This window comes from Eleutherodactylus coqui, chromosome 10 (genome assembly GCF_035609145.1).
Source record: "Eleutherodactylus coqui strain aEleCoq1 chromosome 10, aEleCoq1.hap1, whole genome shotgun sequence".
NCBI classification, from domain to species: Eukaryota; Metazoa; Chordata; class Amphibia; order Anura; family Eleutherodactylidae; genus Eleutherodactylus; species Eleutherodactylus coqui.
The window spans coordinates 66,726,503-66,748,120 of NC_089846.1; the positions used below are offsets into that span (position 1 = coordinate 66,726,503).

At 41.3% G+C, this 21,618-nt stretch overlaps 1 protein-coding gene across 1 annotated transcript in view; it reads left to right on the forward strand.

The window, feature by feature from the left end:
• The window catches only part of PRX (periaxin), a 43,004-nt gene extending 22,155 nt beyond the window's left edge, over window positions 1-20,849 (forward strand). The window contains exons 2-7 of the mRNA XM_066581218.1: window positions 2,107-2,162; window positions 2,242-2,337; window positions 9,537-9,650; window positions 9,940-10,099; window positions 10,709-10,902; window positions 12,257-20,849. Of these exons, the coding sequence (XP_066437315.1) occupies window positions 9,624-9,650; window positions 9,940-10,099; window positions 10,709-10,902; window positions 12,257-18,373 (6,498 nt within the window). The 5' untranslated portion in view covers window positions 2,107-2,162; window positions 2,242-2,337; window positions 9,537-9,623 and the 3' untranslated portion in view covers window positions 18,374-20,849. The remainder of the gene's footprint in view (window positions 1-2,106; window positions 2,163-2,241; window positions 2,338-9,536; window positions 9,651-9,939; window positions 10,100-10,708; window positions 10,903-12,256) is intronic.
• Window positions 20,850-21,618: the final 769 nt, after the last annotated feature.

Sequence of the window (21,618 nt, forward strand, 5' to 3'; positions counted from 1 at the left end):
TAGAGCATGCACGCAAAATCAAGCATGCAAATTGCTTGGATGGTCAATATTAACATCACTTGCGCTCCTTTGATTGACAGATTAAAGCGCGTATCAGCAATCACTAATGCCCTCACATCATCTATTTAAACCATGGTCACAGGACTTGATGTCAGCCCTCATCCGACTGTGATCCCTATCATATCTCCGCATGGAGCCAACTGGGACTTACTCTATGGGTTTGGATCCTCAATTCTCCAGCAGCCAAGAGTGTATCCCAATGTTGTCTCTAACTGTTCTTTAAAACTATTTTTGCTGGAATTCCTCTATGATGTTTTCTTACTACATCTGACAGTAATGTTGTTTATTGATCTATTATCTATGAGGCTTTGGGAATTTAAAATATGCCTTTTTGATGGCAGCATATACCTGGGGTGGTGCTGTGATCTGAACTTAATGCTGTCATTGATCTATTTATCTATGAGGACTTGGGAATTTAGATTTAGCTCTTTTGTATGATAACTTCTACTTGAGGTGGCATTACGATCCGAGTATAAGTGACTGCATTTATTCACAGTGACACTGGGCTACAGCTTGAGTCCCTAATGAGCCAAGGTGATGTTTTGGTGAAACGTTGTTTCATTTAATTGGATTATATATGAGTGTCATGGATTATCAGATGGAGTGTATTATGGCCATGTGTGAATATTGTTTTTGCCTTGTAACAAGGGCATTCTGACACATTGGAAATATTTTGCATGGTGGTAAATTCTACTCTGAATATCTTTTTGTAGCAATCCTCTTATAACCGTCTACTTACATGGTCCATTTAAAAAGAGCATCCATTTTTTTTTCTTTATTTATTTACATTTCAAATCATCTTTGTTGGTTTTCTTCTCAGTTTTTTTTTGTCCCTTAACTCATGATTTATTAGGAATATATAGGGTGAAGTTCAAGCACGGGGTCGCCCCTTTCTGGGCAGGTGCTCCGTATTATTAGCGGACACCATATGGTACTACAGTGCATAGCTCCGGGCCCTCCCATTTTCTACTTATACTTTTCTTTATGTTTTTGGTCCCCACCCTCTTTGATATATTTAGATATTTTAAATTTTTTAATAAAAGTTATGTTTAATCTTCAGAACGCACAGCAGTAACTTGTGTGATTCATGACTAATTTTTGCTGTACAGTAAATTATCTTCCTTCCAAGGGGTTATTTCTTGGACTCTGTGATATATGATTCTAGGTTAAAATTCACCAGATTTTTATGTGGTCCACGTTGATGGCAACTTAACAGCACCTTGCAGGGGGAGGCAATTGGTCATAGAGGGAGCCGTCTCCCTCTGAAACACTTGCATGCCATAGTTGCTATTGACTACAGAATCTAAGAGGTTAAGAGGCCTGGATTGGAGATTTCTCTGATCCAGGCCATTACAGCAGGGGTCCAGCTGTCATTAAACATCCAAGCACCCACTCCGCTGGGCACATGAAGCCTAGGATGGTGTAAAAAGGCAGGAACCTAGCTTGAGGCCTTAGTGACTGATGTAAAAAATATATTGGTGGTCACTAAGGGGTTAAAGAAGTTCTATAAGACTAGGTACACATAGCAGCACTCTTCCAAAAACAGTGCCACACCTGTCCACAAGTTGTATGAGAAATTGCAGCTCAGACCTATTCATTTTAATAGAGCCATGCTGCAATGCCAGGCACAACCCATAGACAGGGGTGGCACTGTTTTGTTTTTTTTTGTTTGTTTGTTTCCAAAGCAGCCCTGTTTTTCAAATCCAGCTTTACTATTTTGGTCTTCTTACAGCAAATTAAGAAATTGCAAATTAATCTTTTGATTGAAAAGTGGATTGAATTGCTCTTTTTTAGTATTTATTAGGTTTATTTGAAACATAAATGGCCCAAACCTTAAACTTCTCTTTATAGCATAGCCTCAATGTTGAGTGTCATATTCAGCAGATATTTTGCTGCACTAATTATGTATTCACCTGTATGTAGAACATGTCCTCTTCTCCAGTCACATCCAAAGCTGCATGTTTTAAAATTCTGCCGGTTGCCTTTTGGAATGAATGAATTTGACCCTGACAGACAAGGTCCTAACAACTTGTAATTCTCATGCAGGAGCAGAGGAAGAACGAGTGGAGAGTCATGTGTCCAGTAAAGTGTCTGAACCCCCTGTAAGTATTTCTGTTTGTGACGATATTGATGATTTACTGATATAAGTCTGTCTAACTTTACTGTTCATTTTGTCCTCAGCCAGTGAAAGAGAAGTTCAGCCCCCTGAAGCAGAGGTCTCCCCCCACCAGCCGCCCCCACCTGTCCCCGGAGGAAATCAAAGACGCAGATCGAGCGGTGAGAATTTCCTCTCATTCATTAGAAGAAAGGGAAAAGGATGTTAGGCTGAGAAGTAACATGCGGCAGGGTCATCTCCTCCACCGACATCCTGTGCTCTATTACTAGGTGAAGAGCCGTGGAGACTTGGACCTCATACCAGATTCTGCAAATGGAAATTAACTTGATTTTTAGTTATTTCCTGCACTGGAAATTATCCGATGTCCGCTCAGCTGGTTTATATCCCTCTAAGCAATAGGGAAAGGTAACAACCAGAGATGTGTGCAGGAATCATAGGGTCCCGTAGCAAAATTCAGAGTGGAATTTTGACTCACCGATAGTTTTGAGATTTGTTAATATTCACCTTTCCGTTTTTAGGTCCAAACTTCTGTGCTGCTTAATGAGACCATGTCACTAACGTTTTTGCAGCCTGAAGCAGGGCTGGTTCCAGGTTTACATGAGCTCCTTTAGTAATTTATAGGCCCCACTGTGCCCCCTTAGTAATTTATAGGCCACATTGTATCCGCTGAAAAACCACTAAGGCCCCACTGTACCCTGGCAATAAAATAATAAACTCACCTCTACAGCACCCTCCATTCTCTACCTTGGCTTTTTCTGGCCAGCATCATTGTGCCTCCTGATTGGAAGGTAGCAGTCCTGCAAATCAATGTCAGACTTTTTAACAAGCCATGTCACAATGACTGGGAATGTGAGCTAGGTGAGAGGCCTAATATGTTGGTCGGGGAAGGTATGGTTTCTCCTTAGGGAGAGCACCTAGTGAGGAGACTTATAAGACCATGCATACTCCTCTAGGAAATGGCAAGATTTGCAAGACTTGCAGGAATGCTGCCTTCCAGTAGGTGGTGCTGCAGAGGCATTATCACATCTTCAATTTGCATACATTTCCCAGAGGAGCGTCGATGGCTTCATAAGTCTCTTCATTAGGTGCTCTCCCTGAGGAGAAACCTTGTCCCTCCCTACCTGCACCACCTGAGTAACAGAGCAGATGTCAGGCAACAAAATAGGAAGTGCTTGGCTTCCTGTGGTACCCCCGTCAAACTGAATTGTATCTTGATCTTAAAGTTGCAAATACAATTGATCCCACCCTAAGGCTCAATGGGAACTGGCAGCTGTCTGGGCTTGTTGGGTGCTGACGCCAGCCTAGTCCTAAAGTATAACAATCCGCTTAGATGAGTCCTGACCATGAGTAAGAATATGTATTTTGTTTGTGGTTACTCACAGTCCAGCCCCTGCGGTGCGCCAGAAGATGTTAACAATAAGTAGTCCTCTTGTTATCCTGCTACGCCATATAGTCTGTGGTATTCAAATGTACAATGTCCACCTCTACATATCCTGTTTGGCTAAAGGCTGCCTACGTGACCAGCAGGTCCGCAGCTAGTGTTGAGCATTTGCTACTGTGCTCCTCCAGTAAGTGACTACACCAACATTAGACTAGCACTGTGCCTTCAGTTAAATTGCAGCAGTGTCTGGCCCGAGCAATATCCAGAAGAAGCAGAGGCAGAAGTAAGCGTTCCCACATGATATGAGACTTCAGGCTGCATAGTGTGCAAGTGCGAGATTTCAAGAGAAAGCTTCCTCTAGCGTAGCAGTTTGGAGCAGAGACTGGGGCAGGCCAGCAGCATGGATAGCGCAGATTGAGGGGGGGGGAGAAACCTGATGATAGTTAGCCTTTAATTTAATAACGTATTTTGTAGTGGTCAGATTTGTGTTTTTCACACATAGAGCTCTAAATGCACTGATTCACGTAACATAGTTATAGCACTTTATAATGAAATTCTGGCTGCATGCAGCCACCACTAGGGGAGCACCTAAATGTGGATGTATACCGTTAGTATTGAACTCAGTTGTAAAAATCTGTATGGAGTGAGCTCTCACTAGTGGAGGCTGCAAGCAAGAGCTATGACTGTGTGACAGTAAGCAGTTGAGTCATATGATTTGCCTTTTGTGCATGTGCCATTGGTGACAGCACCTAAAATATTGAATTGCACAACTTTTTACTTTATCTCTGGGTTACTTGTGCACTCAATTTCCTGAATATTTTTATCAAATCCTCGTAATATTTATAATGAGCAGGGTAGCACTCTGGTCATTAAGAGGTTAAACTTCTTTATGATTTCAGTAGGATTCTGTGTCCAAGTAGCTGATAATGCAGTAGGTCAGGGGTCCCCAACTCCAGTCCTCAGGGACCACCAACAGGTCATGTTTTCAGGATCTCCTATAGTAAGAACACCTGTGGCAATGTCTGAGGCATCGACAATAATTACATCACCTGTGGTATACTGAGGAAATCCTGAAAACATGACCTGTTGGCGGTCCCTGGGGACTGGAGTTGGGGAACACTGTAGTAGTTGACAGGTCCTATAAGCGCTTCCTTTCAGCATTGATGAGGGTATGGTGCCTGTGACACTAACATAGTAACATAGTGTTTAAAGCTAAAAAAAGACATATGTCAATCCAGTTCAGTCTATTACCACTCAGTGTTGATCCAGAGGCCATATTTACTCAGTTTAGGGGAAATAAATTCCTTCTCAACTCCAAGTCTGGCAATCAGAATAATCCCTGGATCGACCCTTCTGAAGTAATTAGTGACTATAACCTGTAATATTATTGACTCAAGAAAGGTCTCCAGGCCCACCTTATACTTTTCTTGAATTTGCCATCACCACCTAAGAGTTCCACAGTCTCACTGCTCTTACAGTATAGAACCCCCTTCTATGTTGGTGATGAAACCTTCCTTCCTCTAGATGTAGAGGGCGCCCACTTGTTACATCACAGTCCTGAGTATAAATAGATGATGGGAGAGATCTCTGTACTGACCCCTGATATATCTATACATAGTTATTAGATCGCCTCTCAGCTATCTTTTTTTCAAACTAAATAACCCCAATTTTGATAACCTCCCTGGGTATTGTAGTCCACCCATTCCATTTGTTACTTTAGTTACCCACCTTTGTACCCGCTCAAGCTCTGATATGTCCTTATTGAGTACCAGAGCCCAAAACTATACACAATATTCCATGTGTGGTCCGACCAGCGACTTGTAAAGAGGAAAAAGATGTTCTCATCATGTGCCTCTAGACCTCTGTTGATGCACCCCATGATCCTATTTGCCTTGGCAGCAGCTGCCTGACACTGGTTGCTCCAGTTAAGTTTACTGTTAACTAAAACCCCCAAGTCCTTCTCCATGTTAGTGTTACCCAGTGGTTTCCTATTTAGTGTGTAATGGTGACGTGTATTTCCTCTGCCCATGTGCAGAACCTTACATTTATCACTGTTAAACCTCATTTGCCACTTTTCTGCACAAAGCCTCCAACTTATCCTGATCCATTTGCAACCATATACTGTTCTTTCTTGTGTTAATTACTTCTGAATAAACTATACCCCCGTAAGTTCACCGCCCAGTCACTGCATTTATCCAACCAGGTCTCAGTTATCCCTACTGTGACATAGTTTTTCTCAAACGTTATTATTTTGTGTTTGTCAGTCTTATTGGTCAGACTTCTAGCATTAGTCACCATACAGTGAAGAAAGTTCTTGGTTATTTTTTATTCTAAGTGTATCCCTATTACCTGTTCTACCAGTTCTAACTGTACTAAGGCCTCCCTGGCCACATTTTAATTACTTAATTGCAGATCAGTGTATATACTATTTCCCACCCTGTCTCTCTGGTCCCCCCCCCCCCCATCCATCCCTAGTTTAAACACTCCTCCAACCTTCTAGCCATCTTCTCCCCCAGCACAGCTCCCTCCTCCCCATGGAGGTGCAGCCCATTCCTACAGTAGAACCTGTAGGGAACAGCACAGTTATCCCAATTCTCCAGGAACCCGAACCCCTCCTTCCTACACCAATTCTGGAGCCACTTGTTTACCTCCCTAATCTCCCGATGCCTTTCTGGTGTGGCATGTGGTACAGGTAGTATTATAGAAAATACTACTTAATACTACTTTGGAGGACCTTGCCTTAAGCTTACTTACTAATTCCCTGAAATTGTTTATAAGGACCTTCCACCTACCTCTAACTTTGTCATTTGTGCCAATGTGCACCTTAACTACTGGGTCCTCACCAGCTCCTACCAGCAATCTGTCGCCCAATCTGCAATGTGTCAAATGCAAGAGCCAGTAAGACAACACACCGTTTGATGATGGTCTTTGTGGCAAATTGTCCTGTCTGTCCCCCACTACCAAGACTTGTCTAGCCTGCCATATGCTCCTATTCCCCTTCTTACTGGAGCAGACCCCCCCCCCCCCCTCCTTCCCCGGCTGTCAGAGGCCATATCGTGCTGTAGCAGGGCTAACTTTATAATGGCATTCCCCTGATCTGCCAGCTTTGCAAACTTGCTGGGGTGTGTCAGATCAGGACTAGCCTCCTTGCCACTTTTCCTCTACTTCTCCTTTTAACTGTCACCCAGCTAGCTGTCTAATCAAAAATTTTGGTAGAGGAAATGGGGAGTAGGTATTAGAAATAACAGGTCTGTGGGGTGTGGAGGACAGACTATGGTAAAGAGTAAATAAATGGGTTATTGCCCAACAGCTATCATGCTGAACCTCTAAAACTCTTGCCTTGAGCATCAACCCTTGGTTATATGCAATGGTGAAACTATGGTTTATTTTCAGTCAGGCCCATTAGAGGCCCAGTTGCTTCTCTATCACATAAGTAGATTTTAGTACCATAGTGGCAAAGGATTCTTAATGGGGACCTGTACAGATGTTGCATCGAAGCCCAGGAGCTGCAGTAGCTGCAATGTCTTGTATACGATAGAGTGCCCTTCCACTGCAGACACATCACTGCACTTTTACTCAATACACTTCATTTCCATTACTTTGACGCTGCTCATAAAATCTGTTGCAGCCTCATTACAAGGCATCTTATCCATATATTTTTGCATGCTGCAAATACATAAAAACTGACCCTGTGTTTCTTGCCAAAACATCTCTTTCCTGTTTTAATCTGTGCCAGTATGTCTTATGTGTTACATCAACAAGAAAGACGTTTCCTGTCCAACTCACTTGTGAAAAAGCCAAAGTTTCCCTACTGATTTCCCCCAAATTGTATCGGTTGAACTTAATGTCCTCAGTGTACATAGGTTAGGCTAAAAAAAAAATGAGCTGCTAATATCACTCACAGTTGGATGTATCAACGGTAGTGAAAGTTCTCGGAACTGGTCTTATGTGAGATGCATTAGAGCTCATGGTGGAAAGGATGTGTGCTTCCTGTCTGTTGTCCCATTGAAAAATACCAGAATAATCTTCTCCCCTGCCTGAGGGTGTAGCCAAGAGTTGGCAAGCATCTGCCCCAGTTTCTGGGTACCAGATAGAAGTGAGAGTCTGGTCTGGTTCTGGTATTTAGTTACATGGCAAGGGCTCTGGGAGACAAGTTCCTTCCTTTCCTTCAAATGTAATTGAAAGGTGCCCCCAGGTGGGGGTTGGACCCTCAGACAGGATCGAGGATGGGGGGAGGGGGTGGCTAACTTCAGTCACACCCTCATGGTGACCAGTATGTAACGCTAATGATGAGGATGGACACCTCTCCTCCCAGTGCATAGTCACTGTTGTCACTAACCATACCTCAGCACATGGGCATACTTGCCATTATGAGCCCAGTCACATACATGTACCAGAGTGCTCAGTGGCTTGTGGCAAACAATAAACTGGTGGGCTGACAGCTTGCTGCAAAACTTTTAATATAGCTCTAGTAACATTGATATGAAAAGTACGTTTTTGCAAGGATTGAACAGTCTATTACAACCACTATGTATCGAAGGCCACTAAGGAGTAAGGAAAATATTTCCATTAATCGAGCGACAGCAGCAGTTCTTTTGCAAATCAGGTGAACAGTATGCGATGCACACGTCTTCCACCCACAAACACAGTCCAACTTACAAAGGTTGCCCGACTTTCAGATGTTTAGCTGCAGGAAGCAGACAGCTCCATACATTGGGCAGTGATGTGGGTTGGTACTGTAGGCTGAGTCCCATTCATCTCAGTAGGACAGCTAGAAGTGGGACAACCCCTTTAATGACAGTAGGAAAACACTTAGGGTGCAATTCTTCACAAACCTAGTTGTGTATATCAACCCCCCTACATAAATCACCACTTGTGTTAAATGTAATGTTATTAGGAACTTTCTGATTGGGCACTCAAAGGGCTCTGCATACTCTAAACGTGTACTTGGTTTTCTCTTAGACACCCTAAGACAGTGATGGCGAACCTTTTAGATACCAAGTACCCAAACTACAACCCAAAACCCACTTATTTATTGCAAAGTGCCAACATGCCAGGAGGCGGGGCTTATCACGACGTATGATTTTACCCCTGTCGTTCTAAAAAAGGCAGGGCCGCTTCAAAATAGGCAGGGTGCGGATTTGGACTGCTTTTTAGATGCGGCAATACTGCAGAATGTCCTCAGTGGCCCCCAGCGATAATGGTGACATCCCACAGCGATACTATGCACACCCTACAGCGGCCCCCTGCAATAATATGGACACCCCACAGTGGCCCCCCACAATAATATGGACACCCCACAGCGGCCCCCTGTGATAATATGGACAACCCACAGCGGCCCCCAGCGATAATATGGACAACCCACAGCAGCCCCCAGCGATAATATGAACACCCCACAACGGCCCCTCCGCATAATATAAACACACCACAACGGCCCCCCACGTAATATGGACACCCCACAGTGGCCCCCCACGTAATATGGACACCCCACAGTGGCCCCCGCATAATATGGACACCCCACAGCCTGTGTTGCAGCCACTTCGTGTCCTGCTCTCCAGCTGCTACCGCCGCTCCCTCCAGCCTCCGGTGGCAGTGGCTGTGTCCCTGCTGCTGCCGTCGGTGCTCTGTGTTGTGCTACCACCGATTTCTCTGATCGGTCCGCTGCCAATTACTCCGCCGCCGACGCTTCCCCTGCTAAGACCACACACGCCCCCAGCTTCTGATAGGCTGGGGGCGTTACAACATGTCAAACCCCTGTATTATGTCACCACCCCAAACTTCCAGTGGCGACATAATACAAGAATACCGGGGAGCTGCGACCCCTGTCGGTATTCACAAGTGGTGAGCGGCTGATGGCGGCGCGTGCCAGCAGGGAGAGCGCTGCGTGCCATAGGTTCGCCACCACTGCCCTAAGACATAGGAGGATAATGATAATGGTGGTGGTGGTTATTATCTTTGATGAGGTTCCCTGGTTTTCAGGCACAGAAGGAGAAACTACACGCAGAGTTAAAGAAAGTTTTGCTGCTGAAAGGGCAAAGAAACTCTGCAGAACCAGAGGAAGAGAAGATGGAGACTAATGTGAAGATCACAGAGGTGGGATATCATCTGATTTTTTACTTTGCTTATAATTCTCCTTTAGTTGTGGAGCTTCACTTTGCTTTTGTGCTGTTGATAGCATTTTCAGGACATACCAAGACTTGCTTTTTCAAAATGACTTTTTTTCAGAGCATCTATAAAAAGCATTGTGGACTTACATCGCAGCTCTGCCTGTTCTGGCTGGCTGTTGTATATAGGCACAAGCCCCCCATAAATTCAATGAGGTCCATGCAAGTTGTAAATGAGTCTTTCTTGTTGGGGTTAATGTCTTGCCCTGTTTCTTTAGGAGAAGCTAAGAGCTTCAGAGATGGTGGAGGTGATTGTAGAAACTGAGGCACAGGCTGGAATGTCCGGTATAAGCATCTCTGGAGGAGGCAGAGATGGCCTCTTTGTTTCAGAAATCCTCAAGGACTCCCCTGCTGCCAAAAACCTGACTCTACTTGAAGGTAAATATTGGTTAGAATCAAGAGGTAGGCATACCAACTCCAATTGGCCACATTACATATTTTCATCCCTTTCCTATAGACTGTACAATGTAACAGAACAAGAATGTGAAATTAACACGAGGATTGGGGAAAGGAGATTAATGGAAAACAAGCCCAAATTAATTCAGTCTAGAGCAGTTAGTGGTGATGTCATCGAATGCCAAATTGAACCCACTCTCCTCTATCTATGCTCCTGATTAGGATACACAAGTACTTAAAGGGGTATTCCGGAAATTGACCATTCTGAAAACTGATAGATCGGTGGCAGTCCAACCACCAGGACCCCCAACTGATCCCAATAATTAATTCCACTAACAGAAAACAAACAGTATACATAGTATATAGTGGAACTGAAAATATGACATAGAAAATGTGGTCTAGATTAGGGGGTAGTCCTCTCAAAGAGGTATTCTTAAGGCGAGGCTTACACAAGCTTATTTGAATTGCGTTTCACATGGGTATAATATGAAGTACATCACGGCAATTGAAATGCATAGATTTTCGTTGTTCCACTCACACTAGAGTTTATTCACTGCATATAATACATGTTAAGATGTTTTATTTTCACAGGGGATCAGATCATTAGTGCCAGAGTTTTCTTTGAAAACATTAAATATGAAGACGCCTTGAAGATCCTCCAGTATGCAGAGCATTATAAAGTCTCTTACTGCCTCAAAAGAACTGTGCCGTCTGGTGACGTTACAGTGTCCCCAAGCTCCGGGAGTGTGGAAGTGAAGGGTCCAAAAGCTAAGATGCCAAAAATGGTATGTAGTTGTGTAGATTCAACTGATGTATTAACCTGGTCAGCCTGTGACATACATGTATTACACAGATTTGCAGGTTGGGTATGAAATCAGCCTGAGAGCTAAGCCCGCTGTATACCAGGTGGGTATTGGCTTTTTTTAAGCAGATTGCATCGGTGCAAACATCTGGCATCGTAGCTAACTCCATTTGCAGCTGTTTGACAGTTTACTTGCAATGTCAATCCTGACTATGTCATGTAAGCCGTCAGCTGGAGGGTGGGGCGTCCCTCCAGTTCACCATGGCTCCCCGTGATGCAATCGTAGTGGGACAATGGTTGGCATAGCAGCCCTGGACCTAGTGAAGGCTCTCCAGGGCTGCCATATATTTATAGTAGGACTTAAAGATGAATGCTAAAAACTAAAATTACCTGCAATACTAAAGTATTGTAGTATATTGTAGAAATAATCAAAAAATTCCAAGTTCAAGTCCTCTTAGGAGACTTAATTTCACATTTTTTTAAGTCAAATAAATGGTGCTTCAAGAAAAAGAAAATGCCAGAATTGCATTTTTTGTCAACCCATCTACCATTAAAAATGGAATAGAAAAGAGATTTAAATATTGTATGTTCCCAAAAATGCTAGCAATAAAACTGCAGCTGACCGCACAAAAATTTTGAGCCCTCACACAGCTCCATCGATGGGGGAAAAAAAAAAGCTTTTTGTAACCATATGGAGTTATGGAACCCCATAACTTTTTTAAGGGTATTAAATTTTAAAAGTAGTAAACCATACAAAAAGATCTATAAGTATAGTATTGTCAGAATGGAACTAACCCATAAAATAAAGTTAACATGTCATTGTTTTCACACCATGAACTCCTTAAATACAAAATTCTCTGAAGAATGGCGCAATTGTGTTTTTTTTCCATTTCCCCCCATCTAAAATGTTTTTTAAGTTTTCCAATACATTATGTGGTATACTAAATGGTACCATTAAAAATACAACTCTTCCACAAAAACCACAAGTACTCAAATACCGTAGTTATGGCAACAGAAAAATAAAAAGTTATGGCTTATTATTAAAATATGAGGATGAAAAACCTGAAAAATGGCTGGTAGTTACAGGGCTAATAACGGTGGCCATTTTTGGTGCAAATATTTGATGGACTTGTATGCCAGTTATAAAGTGGCATAAAGAATAAAAATGTGTCAAATATGCCTAGCGAGTTGCATCAAATTTATCAAGCTAGATGTGCGATTCTGATAAATTTAGCACAGGTGTCACCATTTTCACAGGCTCTTAAATGTATTAATTTATATAGTAATATAAATGTGGACAATGCATGCATTTATAGTATGTCTTGATTTTTTTTCAGATTGTCAAAAGCCTGACACCTGTGAAAAAGAAAAAAAAGAAGGTTCCAAGTGAGGTTAAGGACTCAGAAGCTTCCATGGAACTTTCTGCTGCCAACTTGGACATTCCACCAGTAGATGTTGAATTTTCCTTCCCAAAGTTCTCCAAAATTCTAAAAGCCAAGGGAGGGACAGAAGCTGAAACTAAGATCACAGAGATTAGCACCAAAATAACCAGCACAGAACAGAAAAGAGTCAAGATGAAGTTTCCAAGGCTTAGAGTCAAAGATGCAGCTGCTGGGGGACATTCTGTGGATGTTTCTGAGGCCAAAGGTGTTTCAGGGAAAGCTCGAGATGACGCTAAAGTGAAAGAGAAATCTGCAGCTCAGTTTGATGTCTCTATTCCTAAAATAAAGAAACCAATAGTTGATATTTCAGTCGCCAAGCCAGACATTGAAATTGCAGCACCAAAGGTTGGCATTGCAATACCACAGGTTGGGGCTGAAGTTAAGGAAGAGACAGTTTTTAAGACTCCTCAACTGGAACTTGATATACCATTAACAAGTAAGAAAAGTGAGATAGAGACTTTTGAAAGTATTAAAGCAACTGGCCTTGGAACTTCAATTAAAATTCCAGATGTTGAAATTAAGATGCCAGTGGCTGGGATTGAGATTGAAACGCAAGAGGCTAAAATGAGCATCCCATCCATATCAAAAGTAGGGATCTGTGCACCACAACTGGACAAAGAGAAAGACCTTGCTCTTCTAGTCGATGGAAGGCCAAAGACTGAAATCAAATTACCTTCTGTTGACATAGCAGCACCGAAGTTGGATGTTGACTTAAGTTTACCAAAAGTTGATGCTTCCGTAGAAGTGGAAACGCCAGACTCTACTAGTCAAGGCCTACAGATCAAACTACCAAAATTTAGCATGTTCACCAAAACTGCAGAACGTGTTTTGGAAGTAACTCCTCCACAAGTCAAAAAGGATATTAGGGGGAAAGTTTCTGAGGATAAAGTAAAAATGCCTTCTGTGAAAACTCCAGAAATTGGAATTTCTTTTCCTAAAGGGAAACTTGAAGGAGATAGTCCTGATAGTCAAAAGCGAAGTGCCTTAAAGTTTCCATCTATTGACATTTTTGCTCCAAAAGTGGACTTAGACCTAACCGTGGAGTCAGAAGATCTTTCTGTTGAGCCAGGTTATGTTCCAGATGTCAGCCTCAAGATGCCCAAAATAAGTCCTCCCAAGGTAGGCATGAAAGTAAAAGATGCCTATGGTGCCAGTGTTGCACAGCCTAATGTGAAATCTGAGAAAGTTGAAGCAGAAAGCATCATTACAATTCCAGATGTTGCACTCAAAATGCCTAAAATAGGTCTTCCTAAATTGGGCGTGAAGAATGATCTTGAGGAAGCTGAGTCAGCTGGGAAAGGTGAAGATGAAGAACTTAAATTGAAAGGTCCTAAACTCAAACTACCAAGTTTTGGAGGGTTGCTGGTAAAAGAAAAGTCTGAAGTTGATGGATCAGAGTCTTCTATTGAAACAGAAGGAAAATTAAAATTTCCTTCAATTAAGATGCCTACAGTTGATATTTCCTTACCAAAGGTCCAAGACATCGAAACAGCTGAGAGAGCTACTGCCACAGATAAGATAGATAAAAAGCCACCAGAATTAGAAGGTACAGACTTGAAGTTTAAAATGCCTAAAGTCTCCTTACCCAAGCTTGATGTGACAGCAAAACTTGGAAAACCTGACATGTCTCCTCCAAAAGTTGGAATTCACATGCCGGCTGCTGATACAAAAATAAAAAGTGACAAACAGAAAGAAGATAAAATTATTATTCCCGATGTGGATATTTCTGTTCCCAAGGCAATACCTTTTGATCTTAGTATAACCTTGCGAAAACCTGACCTCAATATTTCACTGGAAAAGCCTAAAGTTGCCATCAAGGTTCCAAAAGTAGAGTTGGATTCAATAGCATTTGATGGCCAGGCTGGAGATTCAAAAGTAAGCATTCCTTCTATTAAAATACCAGTTCTCGAGATAGATACTCCTAGCCTGGATTTAAACTTGCCAAAAGTGAAAACTGAAGGAATTAAGGCATCTGTTGAAGACAAAGATACTAAATTTCAGATGCCAAAGTTAAATCTTCCTAAGCTTAGTGACGTGGCCAAAGATATGGCCATAGAACTTGACGTTCCAAAGGTCACAAGTGACATTTGTTCACCACATCTTACTACAGAACTGAAAACTGGGTTTGACACAGAGGATAAGGAAATAAAGATGAGTTTGCCAAAAGTTGAAATTGGACTTGGAAAATCCACTGAGTTTAGTGTTGGAGAAATAAAAGATAAGGCTGAAGTGAAACTTCCTAAAGCAAAACAAGAAAAGCCAGTTGTAGAAGATGAAGAGGCTAAAATAAAGTTACCATCTTTGAAACTTCCAGATCTTGAAATAGCAACACCAACAATCCCTGATTTAAGTGTTCCAACAGTTGAAGCTCATGTGTCTAGTAAAGAATATTTGACAGCTGTTCTTTCTGGTGATGGTGATGCCAAATGGAAAGCACCAAAGTTTTCTTTTCGGAAACTTGGTATTTCTGGATACAAAGCTAAAAAAGGTGAAGTAGATGTAAAAACAACAGATGTAGAGAGAGACACTGAACTTGCAGTCAAAGGACCAAAAATGAAAATGCCAAAGTTTGGAATAGTTTTTCCTAAATCAAAGCAGGATGTTGAAGTGGAAGTAGATAAAAAAGATAGCAAAGAGAAGGTAGCTGCTTCTGTTGGTCAAGTGGATTTATCTACTGATGGGAAAGTTAAATTTCCATCAGTTAAACTTCCTTCTGTTGATATCACAGCTCCAAAGTTAGAGGTTGATATTGCACTTCCTAAAGGAGATGTTTCTCCAGTAAATGACAAACCACCAGAGATTGATATTGACATTCCAGATGTGAAGTTAAACCTTCCCAAATTTTCCATGCCAAAATTTGGAAAAAGCAAAGGTAGCGATGAAGATGCAGACACTGACAAAGCTAAAATGCAAGGCAAAATTTCCCTATCTAAATCAGCAAAAGCTGGTGAGGTTTCGGGTGAACTTGGTAAAAAGAGTTCTGAAGCCAAGGGAAAAGGTAAAGAACTTAAAATGAAAATGCCTACTATCAAGATGCCATCATTTGGAATATCGAGGAAAGATGCAGATGTTTCTGAGGCTAAACTTGCAATTAGTACTCCTGAAGATAAAACTAAGAAAGGTAAGATTGCAGCTCAGGAAGCAAAAGTGTCTATGGAGACTGAAGGTGTAGATGGAACAACGTTTATGAAAATGCCCACGTTTAAAATGCCATCTCCAAAAGTAAAGGCACCAGAAGTTGATGTCACTTTAAAAGGTTCAAAAGACAGTCTTAAGATGCCTGATGTACACGTTAAAGTTCCTGAGGTTGAATTACCTTCTTTTGAACTAAAGGCCAGTCGAACAGCAGAAGTATCACTTTCAAAGGCAGAAGCCAAAAAACCAATGGGACTGAAAGATTCCGACCTTCACCTTACTGATAAGATAAAGATCCCTTCTCTAGAAATATCTACACCTTCAGCAGCACCTGCATTACAGATTGCTGCCGCATGTGTTAAACCAGACATCTGTACATCCATACCAAAAGTAGAGGTAGATGTTTCTGATGCAGACATTAAAAGATATGAAGGAGATTTAAAAATACCCAAGCTTCCGTCCATTGGTGTTTCAATTCCAGATGTAGAATTAGATATTGATTTCCCCAAAGTTAGTTTGGAGCACGAGGCTGATGTTAGCATGGAAAAATCATTTGTTAAAATAAAGATGCCAAAAATTGAACTAACGAAGCTTGAGGAATTGGAAGCCAAGATTGATGTTAGTGGAGTTAAAACAAAAGGCATTGAATCTGAAGGAAAAATTAAAGGGCCTGTGCTAAAACTGCCACATGTTGATATTTCTCTTCCAAAAGTAAAATTAGATGAAGAAGATATACCATTCATTGAAGGTGCTGAAGCAAGTACTACTGAAGGAATCTTCAGTCTGCCATCTATAGAACTCCCAAAAATGTCCACTCCCAAAATAAGAGCTCCAGAATTGGAACTAGATATTAACCTAAGCAAGGATGATTTGAAAGTGAGTGACTTATACAAGTCATCCATGGTAGAATCAAGTGGTTCTGAAGGTGAACAGCACAATCTAAAGCTCAAGATGCCAAAAATAAAGATGCCTAAATTTGGTGGCTCCATGGCAGGTGTAGAGGAGGGCACTGTTAAAGCAGATGCCAAGGCTTCCAAAACAGAAGACAGTTCTGAATCAGGTATAATGGGCTTCAAATTAAAAATGCCTAAGCTCCAAGTAGGATCGCTTAAAGGGAAAGGAGGCGAGGACAAAGAGTTAGAAAGTGACCACAAAAAGGCTGTGAAAGGTGACGCGAAGGACTCAGATCATGAAGATTCTGACAGTGGTCGTACATTCAAAATTAAAATGCCATCATTTGGGTTATCAAAAGGGACTATAGAAGCTGGCACAGAACCTTTGCATCCTTCTGAAGAGAATGCAGAGTTAAAAATTAAAATGCCAAAAATTACTTTGCCCGATGTTGGGTTTTCAGGAGGTGAAAAAGTAGGGGTTACCATGGAAAGTGGTCATACCGATGCCATCAGCAAGGTAAAAAGCATCACATCATCAAATATTGAAGAGTTAGAATTAGACGTAGGTCTGAAAATGCCAAAAATTAAGATGCCAACAATAGGTCTTCCAGGTCGAAAGGGGGATGATGACATGGAAATGTCTCTTGAAGAAGAATTCCAGGGAAAGAAGTCATTGTTCAAGATGCCAGATGTGGAACTATCCACTCCAAAGATTAAACCACATGGTGAATATGAAGTGGAGGGAGTGAAATTTGAGCACAAATTCTCAAAGGACTTAGGACATGAGTCTGCAAAGAAGAGTGGTAAAATAAAAGATGAACACAAACATGACACAGATGAAGAAGATGCTGACAAGAAATACAAAATAAAACTACCAACATTAGCAGTCAGTTTACCACAAGCTGTATCTGGAGATGTGGAACTTGCTCCACCCAAATTGAAGTCAGAGACAAAAGACAGCGAAATCAGTATGAAAGGTTTACGTTCTGAACATGAGCTAGATCAGCATGAAGGGAAGAAGATGAAAAAGAGTATTTTCTCTCTCAGCAAAACCAAGGACAAAAGTACAGGTCTAATATCATCTGACATGGACACAAGCCTACAATTGGAAGGTCCAGATGTTAAGATTAAGTTACCAAAAATAAAAATGAAACCTTCTTTTGGTCGCTCAAAAGGTAAAGGAAAAGGTTCAGAAGTGAATGGAGAAGAAGAAACCGATGCAGACTCAAGTGATGTCACAGCTAAGTCTTCAAAGATCAAGTTTCCGAGATTAGGATTTTCCTCTAAATTAAATTCTGGGGAAGTAAATATAAATGGAACCTCTGGTCATGTCAATGGTGAGACTGAGGTATCTCAAGATGGTATTGTGAAGGTTGGTAAACTTAAGTTTCCTAAGGTTGAATTTTCATCACCATACAAGGGAAAAGAAATAGACTCTGAAATGAATCTAAAATTGGTCAAGACAGAAGATGAAGGCACAGAGAGCTCTCTGTCCTCTAAATTTAAGTCTCCTAAAATTGCTTTCTCTGGTTTCAAGAAAAAAGAAAAAGGTGAAGATCACATAATAAGTTCTTCTGCAAGAACCGAGATGGCAACTATGGAAAATGTTAGAGAGGGTGACTCAAAGTCTGGGATGGGTCGTCTCTCTCTTGGATTTCTTTCAAGTAGATCTAAAGGGGAATACACAGTGGACAATAGCGGTATAGACAGTGAAGGTGACACCAGTAAAGACAAGTCATCAAAGTATAAGATTCCCAAGTTATCTCTGAACTCAAAATCGGGGGCAGAGGTGGAATCAAATAAAGAGATAAAAGAAGCTGGTTCTGAAGAAGGTTTCGAAATCAGCCTGCCACAGGTAAGCTTCACTACTCATCATGAAGAACAAACCATGAAAGAAGAAGAAACACACTTGGGCTTCATAACCGTTACGACGACAAAACAAATCAAAACAGAGACTATAACAGAGAAGACCCTGGCCATATAAGACAATACATGTGTTAGTCAAGGACTTGAATTGCCGACTATCCTGAAATGTTGCAGGCTGCATGTTCCAAAATAATCTCTCCACTCTAATCTCTCCTGCACCTCAGTGACTACAGTGGTGGTCCTCCAAAACTGTCTCTATGAAGGTTACCATACTTGTCCATGTTTTAATCCTTTTAAGTCGATGAGTATTTTTAACACATGACATACCAGGGTTCTTAAAAGAAACATAGAAATGTAGATGAAATATGGTGTTTGCTTCATGCCATGCGATGTGGACTTTTGAATAAATACAGTTGTGAGTAGGGTTGTAGCTGCCTTGTCCTAATTTCAGCAGAGACAGAGGTATAATATTGGAATTAACACCTCAGGGGTCTGATTTAGTTATTTAATACGGTCACTGCTGTTTTTCTCTTCTCCAAAACAATAGTGCAAGCATGATCAAAAAACACTTTCATGATGGAAAACTTCATAGATTTTAAATTAATTCGTAAATTTAAAAAATTCATTGTTAACAGTTCAAGAAAGTTTGGCATAGGTGGTTAAAGGGGTTGTCCCACTTCTAGCTGTTTTGCTGCAGAAAGCAGACAGCACTGTACCTTGTGGAGTGGCCCAAATTAGTACTGCAGGCTGAATCCTATTGAAGTGAATGTGACTTAGCCTGCAGTATCAACATGGGCCACTATGCAAAGTACAGAGCTGTCTGCTTCCTGCAGTGAAACAGCTAGAAATGGGACAACACCTTTAATAGGACCTCGTCCATAAGAGGCGAACAATAATACCCAATAATAAAATATCATACTGTATATTATACATATATGGCCAGGATATGGGGGCAGTAAAAGATTGGCTGTCTACCCAATCTTACTGTCCTTACTGCTACAGCCCCCAACTTGTTTTGATTAATTTACGTAGCGTTCGCATATTTCACTTTGCAACTTACAAGGAAGTTATTTTGTAAGCTGTTATTTATATGGATAACACTACTCATATCTTTGGTATTAAAACGAACCACAGAGCATGACCACAACTTGCCTCCTCCTGGATTTTGGAACTGCAACAATAAAAATGCTAAAATTAATTTTCAGTCCACCATAGGACACTTAAGTGTCACCCCCAAGTTAAAATAAACATTCTGTATAGTCCAGGGCCAACTTTCCAATGTTTCCATATTTGTGAGTCAGCAAACAAAGCACATGAAGATGATAGACTGTAAGTACTTCCCTTGACCATGGCTCGAATAATCATGCTTTTAAAAGTCTAGCTTGTATATGGGTACAGAGCCAGTAATTTCATAAACTTCTACTGTTTTATATAAAGTTGCCAAAACTGTAGACTCTGCCATTCTTCTATATCAACTCTCATAAGTAAAAACATTAAGGCAACCCGCTTGTGGAAACATTTTTGGAGGGTCTTTTTTTCCCACAAACCAGCATATCTTACAAAAAATGAACTTACTAAAATCCCCATTGAGATTCTTCACCTGCTCTCTTCTGTTGTGACCATATGTAATCAGTACGGCCATGGTGAGATCACATCCGTCATCATGGCTTTAGTTACTGCACTAAAGTACATTTATGGATTTGTGGTCTACTAATAAACATACTGCCTCTCAGGGTCACAATGACCCGGCTGCTACTTCTTGTATGTTTTAGATTTGCCATATAAAATATCAGTGGCACTAAAATCACTACCATCAGATTGGAGCCCTCTAGCGCTTTCTTTGACTTTACCTGTAAAAGCCACAAGTTAAAATGGGCATCCTCATAAACATTCGGTGTCCTTATATCATTATACATTGACCATTCTAGAACCCAATGCCGTTACTTCCTGCCAAAAACAAAATGGCTGACAATGTGCAGTACTCTTGATGTCTAGGGGGCTTGTATACCTCAGGTGGTCTCTAGGTAAAGCACTAGCTAGGCCAAGCCTACTTCTACATTGACAAGTGGAGGCTGTGTAGTCGTGTGTAGAACATAGGGATTTTTTTCCTTTGGAGGTTAGAGTATGATACTAGTGTGTGAGAGAGTTTCTTGCCCTGCAGACTGATGTGATATCTGTGTTCACCATCAATAACAAGACATCTATGTAAACATAATTGTGACTCTCCGGAAGAGCGGTCTACAAACTTTGGCTCTCTAGCTGGTCCTAAACTAGAACTTCTAGTATGCACTGACAGCTTTCAACTTTCGTGGTATACTGGGAGTCGTAGTTTTGCAATAGCTGGAGGGCCACAGGTTGGAGACCGCTGCTCTAGAAGCTACTACAAGGTGTATAATGTCCTTTTTGTATTTACTATTATTGTTAATTATTAAAAAAAAACACAGAAAACTTTATATTTGAAGTGAAACCTATCATTTTGTAAAGTACCAACTAACCACCTTCTGCTTACCGATTTCTTCTTTTTTAAGTGGTGTTTTGATGTAGTAATCCGATCTTTAATCAGAATGTTTTAATAAACATTTCACTGAAAGCCATGATGGCTGGAATGTGTCAGTGTCGATTTTATTCAGCAGTTTTTTAAATCTTTGCTTGATTTCCATATTTTTCCTGAGTCAGATATGAGGTGGGTGTGGCTACATGAGCAAAATGGGTGGGGTTTGAATAAATAAATGTAAAATAGTGGGTGGGGCTATTGAATAAATTTAAATCCCAGATTGACTAAATATTATGGCCACTGGTCGTGGCTGGCAGGGGCCTCTACCTCCACCTGTCATTAGACATGTTTTTCCACGTTATATGTGACAGACGACACATCTCGTCAGTTTCCTGGTTCCCATAGAGTGCAAGTATGCACCCAGTCTGCCTCTTAAATGGCCAGCATGTGTCAGTTTTCCAGTCCCCAACCAATCCTGATAGACCATGGGCTAGTTAGGACTACTTTGCCCATCAACAGTATCTCTACTGTGCAAAGGTGCTATTTTATTTCCTACAAGTTTTCCTGGTAACAGGCTGACGCTTAAACCACCCAACTTTCCTGTTTTTCTCTATTCTTGATTCAGGCTTGTTTATTGACTGTGCATTTCCACCTACCTGGACTCTCAGCCTGTTTCTGGAATATGCAAGACATCTGCCTGCCCTGAACCTTGGCCTGTTCCTCGACAATACAAGTTATCCCCCAGGCCTGACCTAAGCTTTTTCCTCAGTTGACATCCTCCAGTAACGCTTTATAGAAAACCTGACCAAATGCGTCAGATGTCTCTTAACTGAGACAGTTTATGGGATAACAGTCTAGGGTTCCCTGCA